Source organism: Cyrtonyx montezumae, unplaced genomic scaffold, assembly GCF_038088225.1.
Source record: "Cyrtonyx montezumae isolate F1298 unplaced genomic scaffold, pur_monq_1.0 scaffold_10, whole genome shotgun sequence".
In the NCBI taxonomy this organism is placed as follows: domain Eukaryota; kingdom Metazoa; phylum Chordata; class Aves; order Galliformes; family Odontophoridae; genus Cyrtonyx; species Cyrtonyx montezumae.
Window position 1 is genome coordinate 20,052,331 of NW_027071826.1, and position 5,382 is coordinate 20,057,712.

Here is a 5,382-nt window from a genome sequence, read left to right on the forward strand (position 1 = left end):
ACCACAGACCCTGCTAAGGAGCCCGTCCCCTTCTTTCTTACAGCCCCCCCGTTAGATACTGACAGGCTCCGGGGAGATCTGAGAGCGGCCTCTCTCTTCACCGAGGCGAAGTTGGGAGTCCTGAACGCATCTGACAAAGCTGCTTTCTGCTCCGCGTACCGACCCCTCCGCAAGGTTCAGCCGTTAGTTACCCCGAAACGACAGAGGCGCTTGGCGGTGCCGGCCCTGCACCTGCACACGAGGGCAGCAGCGGCCGAGGGGCAGCTCGGCGCGGTTCCGCCCGGCCGGGGGGGCGCGGGGGCACGGCGGGGGGCGGAGGGCGGGCGGCTCCGCTCCGTTCCGGGCTCCGCTCCTCAGCCGGCCCCGCTGAGTGCGGAGCGGACCTCGGGCGGCGGGGACAGCATCCCCGGGAGGGCTCTTCCCCGCCCCGCCATGGAGAGCGGGATGCTGTCTCGCACGCAGCAGGCGCTGATCCGGGAGAGCTGGCGGCGGGTGAGCGGCAGCCCGGTGCAGCACGGCGTAGTCCTGTTCTCCAGGTGAGAGGGGGCTCGGGGAGAAGCGTGGATCCAGGGGTGCTCGGCCCGGAGGAGGGGAGCCCCGGCGCGGCCCCGTTGCTGCGGGCGGTGCGGTGCTGAACTCTGGCGGGTGTATCCCGGCGGTTGCCGTCCGGGCTGTGACGCGGCTGCTGGCGGGTGAGCGGGACTCCCGACTGGAGCTGACGAAGAGAGAAGACGGGGCCTCTCTTCCGCTGTTGCAGGTTGTTCGATCTGGACCCTGACCTGTTGCCCCTTTTCCAGTACAACTGCAAGCAGTTTGGCAGCCCCCAGGAGTGCCTGGCCGCCCCCGAGTTCCTGGATCACATCCGGAAGGTGAGAGGGGTCGGGGTTTGGGACTGCCGGCTGTCGGTGGGAGCGCACGGGAGGGCTCTGCCCGCGGGACAGGGGAGCGGTGCTGAGGCTGTCTCGCAGGAGCCCACGCACAGAGGAATGAATTAGACGCGACACAGCTGAACCCTTTGGTGAGCCCGGAGGAGCAGCCCCGCTGGGACAGAGCACAGCCTGTGCTGCCAAATACCTTTGTAACCCCATAACCTCCATCTTCAAGACAGCCTTTATAACCTCCATCTTTAAAGCAGTGGAGTGCCTGCTTGCCTGGCCTTATTCCTTGTAAGAGGCTCTTTTTTTCTGGTAGCTGCAGGCTTTCTGCTATTTCCCTGCCACTGTTTATTGGACAAGTGATGTCCGTTCTCGATTTCTGCTCTTATTGCCTTAAGCTGAAATAGCTCTTTGCTCTAGTTGGAGATTATTTCCCTCCTGAAATAATAGAGCACAATACTACTACCTCTTGCCTTTGCCAGGCTAACCATGCACAGGCTTTAATCTCTCTTAACTCGCTGTCTCTGCTTCCTTCATCCCTCATTAACTCTCTCCTGCTTCCATGTGACTCTTCATCCCTCTGGGAGCCCACTGCCATTTGTGCATTACTAGTCCAGTCTCCTAGCTGGGCTGTCCCCCACCCTCTCTCCAAATACTTCAGCCTACCTTACAATTGGCTTCCACACTGTTGCACTGTCGCTGGCAACCTTCAGAAACCTTCAGAGGTTCTACTCTCTCCTTCAGGAAGGGAGGCCAAAGCTCCTCTGCTGTGCTGGGAGCTGATAGTGGTGGCTGCTGGGCTAAGTTGGTTGGAGCAGAGGCCTTGTACTAATGTGGTGCAGCTGCTGTGCTCCCCCAGGTGATGCTGGTGATTGATGCGGCCGTTAGCCACCTGGAGGACTTGCCCTGCCTGGAAGAATACCTCTGCAACCTGGGCAAGAAGCATCAGGCAGTCGGTGTGAAAGTTGAGTCCTTCTCGGTGAGGTGTACTTTCCCATCCCACTATGGCTGTTTGTGCAACCCTTGACTGTCCCAATCCTCCCACACCCTGCACTGGATGCAGCTGGCCGGGGAGGAGGCTGGTGATGTTGGCTTGGTCAGGGGAGCCCCTCAGCTCCTTTTGTTTCCTGCTTGGGATGTGAGAGCAGAGGGGAGAAAAGCGTTTCTGAGGCTGTTGAGTCTGTAGAAGAGGAGGCTCAGGGGAGGTCTTTTTGCTCTCTACAGGTCCCTGAAAAGGGGCTGTGACAAGGCAGAGGTCAGCCTTACCTCATAGGTAACAGCAATAGGATGAGAGGGAATGGCTTCAAGTTGTGCCAGGGGAAGTTCAGGTTGAATATTAGGAAGCATTTCTCCTTCAGAAGAATGGTCAGGCACTGGAATGGGCTGCCCACTCCGGGTGGGAGGTGGTAGAGTCCCTGTCCCTGGAGGTGTTCAGGAAGCACGTAGATGTTGCCCTTAGGGATGTGGTGGTATTGGGTTGACAGCTGGACTAGGTGACCTTAGTGGTCTCTTCTGACCTTAATGGTTCTGTAATTCTATGATTTCCCATCTGGAGAGGGTGATGGCTTGGTGCACTGCTATCTCCCACCCAAAGTGGTGCGGGAGTGAGGGAAGGGGCTGCCTGTTGTCCCCCAGTGCTGAGTTGACACCTCCCTGTTTGGGTTGCAGACAGTTGGGGAGTCCTTGCTGTACATGCTGGAGAAGTGCCTGGGTGCTGCCTTCGGCCCAGATGTGCGGGAGGCCTGGATCGAACTCTACGGTGCAGTGGTGAAAGCCATGCAGCGCGGCTGGGAGGCCCTTCCAGAGGGGGACTAGCCCCAGGCCTGGCCCTGCACGGGGCAAGCACTCACCCTCTCTGCCTCTCTCCACCTCCATCTGTCTCTGTGCACCAGCCCACCTCCTCCTGACATATGTGCTTCAGGGCTCCCTTCCTGATCTCACCTTGCTTTGACACTACCATGTCCCTGCCTTTCCTGGTGGCCACAGGGTATCTCCCTGTAGCCCAGAGCGACCAGCACACTGTCACCACCCAGTGCCAGGTTTCTGTGGGCTGGCACTGGCACCTATAGCCTTCTGCTGGCTCCCTGCCCTCCTCTTGCTGCCCATCCCCATAAGATGACCACTGGTAAGGGCCTCTCAAGCCCCACAGTGAGCTCTCATCCTGCTCTCTTCACCCAGCATCACCCTGGGCAGTGATCTTGGTGCTCCTGCCCTGTTGGGAGCCTTCCCCTGTGTGAGGCTGGTCGCAGTAGTACGTTCCCTGGGAGTTGTTTCCAGTGGTGGGGATCACATTAATGCCAAAGTAAAGCTGCTCTCAGTGGTGCAGGCTGCTGCCCAGAAGGGTTCCTGTTGGCTTGGCCAGTTGATTTTAATGGGAGAGCTGGCTAAAGTGTGGCAATAGTGGTGGCTATTTAATGCTTTGTATTGAAAAGAATAAGGCAAATACAAGAAATGATGTCTTGAAATAACAATGAAGGTTGCAATCATGTCATGGCAACGGCTTCTAGAAATGATTCTGGCTCTTGGCCAGAGGAAGTGTGGCTGGAATTTCTCTGCTGCTGCTGGCAGGACCTGGAGTGCTTCCCAGATGCATACGGTGCCCATCTGCAGAGCTTCTTTACCCTGCAGAAATAACTCCACCATACCTGAGATGCAGCCACCACAGAGGGGAGAAGGCACACAGCTAACATTGAGCAGCAAGGCCACGTTAGGGCAGGAGTACAGCACTTGCCAGAAAACAAGGGAAGGGCTGGGAGGCACCACCCATGGGATCCCAGGGACTTGAACTTGAGCCCAATGGAGAAGAGGTCACCTTTAGGGGAAGTCATCCCAGGGTAAGGACAAGGAGTAAGTACTCATCTACAGGCACTGCCCTTTTCTACTGCTCCTTCAGGGCAGGAGCCCAGTGTTTGGGGCTGTGACTGTCCTGCTAGTGACACTTCCCTCCTGTGCTGACCTATCCCCCCTCTGGGCAGGAGGGCACTCCAAGAGACCAGTCACTACCTCCCTGCCCCTGCCCCGCGGTGCTGCTGGGAATGCTGAGCACATAGCAAGGGCCCTGACTGTGAAGGGAGTGGTGTCATGGCAGAGCCATACGTGCCATGCACACTGTTCTCCACATGGTACCAGGCTGTGCTCCTGCAGTCTGGTACAGGGCAGGAAGGGCTGCGAATGGGCCAGTCCCTGCTGCAGCCCTGATCTAGGGCATCAGCACCATGGGCAGGAATGTTCTGAACCTGCGTGGCAGGTAGACAGATGTGTGAGGGATGGAGTGTGTGCTACTGCACTAAACAGTCACCTTGCGCTTTAGCTTCCCCAGCTCCTTGACTTCTCTTCTGTGCCATGTTTTGTGTAATTCCAAGGGGAAACGAAATAGTCTTTGTGCCTCTCATATCCTACTGTGCTGTTTAATAAAGAACAACCAAGAGTCTCTGCCCTTTTGGCTGCCTGTTTATTCTGAGAGGCCTGAGCAAGCTTAACAAAGGATGACAGAGGGATTTGCTGGGGTAGACTTTTAAATTTTCCAGTTTTTCACCTAATCTGCCCCCCCTTGTCCTGTACCCTTTCTGAGGTAACACCACAGGGTGATCCTCTTCTGCCTGCACCTTTTCTGCTCTTGTACCATCTCCTTTACCTCCAAAGTACTTCCAGCCCAGATAGCTCTTCCACATGCTGCCTTTTCTTGACCTGCTGTGCTGCTGCCACAATGCCACAGGCTGGGCACACAGGGAACGGCCAGTGCTTGCCTTTGGAGAGTGTCTGTAGCTGGGCAGGGGGTGACAATGGCTGTCACCACCAGGCTGGGGTGACACGCAGAGGTGATGACTGCAGGCAGCAGGTGGGTGAAGTCATTTTATTCAAGGCACCGTCATAGCGATAAATAACAAGAAGGTACAAACCTCTGGCACATTCCTGCAGTGTGGCAGCCAAGGGCAATCCAAGCCTGAGCTCCCCAGGACACAGTGCCACTTGCAGGCACTTATGTCCCCCCAGAAAGAGAGCATTGAGTCATTGGATGGGGCCACCATCACCTCGTCAGACCCAAGATGAGTGGCCTCAGGACACCAGTGCAGGGAGATAGGAGCTCCCCTCCAGGGTCCTTTCTAGGTGCCACAGCCACCACCTGGGCATGCAGGAGCCAGGGGGCAGCAGGGCTGCCAGTCTGGAGAGCTGAGACCTCCAGCTCACTGCTGGGTGCCCCAGGATTTGCACACTGTGATCCCACTCCCAACAGCTTCAGTAATGCTGGGCAGGGGAAGTGGCACAGGGCACTCCCACAATGCTGCTCCCTGGGGTCAGACCCCTCCACCACCCCTGGGAATAGCAAGGACTGGGGGCAGGACACCCTTCCAGAAGTGCAATGCAAATATGAGCCTCTCTAGCAGGGGAAAGACCCAGATCAGCTCTCCTGCATCCCATGTAAAGTCTTGGGCACTACCCATGGGCAGGCAGCAGTTCAGCCCCTACTCTCTACGGCACTGCACCAGAGCAGGAAGAAACTGCCTGA

General features: G+C 57.3%; 1 protein-coding gene across 1 annotated transcript; it reads left to right on the forward strand.

Moving 5' to 3' along the window:
- Window positions 1-432: 432 nt before the first annotated feature.
- NGB (neuroglobin) lies at window positions 433-2,690 on the forward strand. The gene is made up of 4 exons (XM_065751807.1): window positions 433-536; window positions 758-869; window positions 1,735-1,854; window positions 2,544-2,690. The coding sequence occupies exons 1-4, from the start codon at window positions 433-435 to the stop codon at window positions 2,688-2,690; spliced, it is 483 nt and encodes a 160-aa protein (XP_065607879.1).
- The last annotated feature ends 2,692 nt before the right edge of the window (window positions 2,691-5,382 follow it).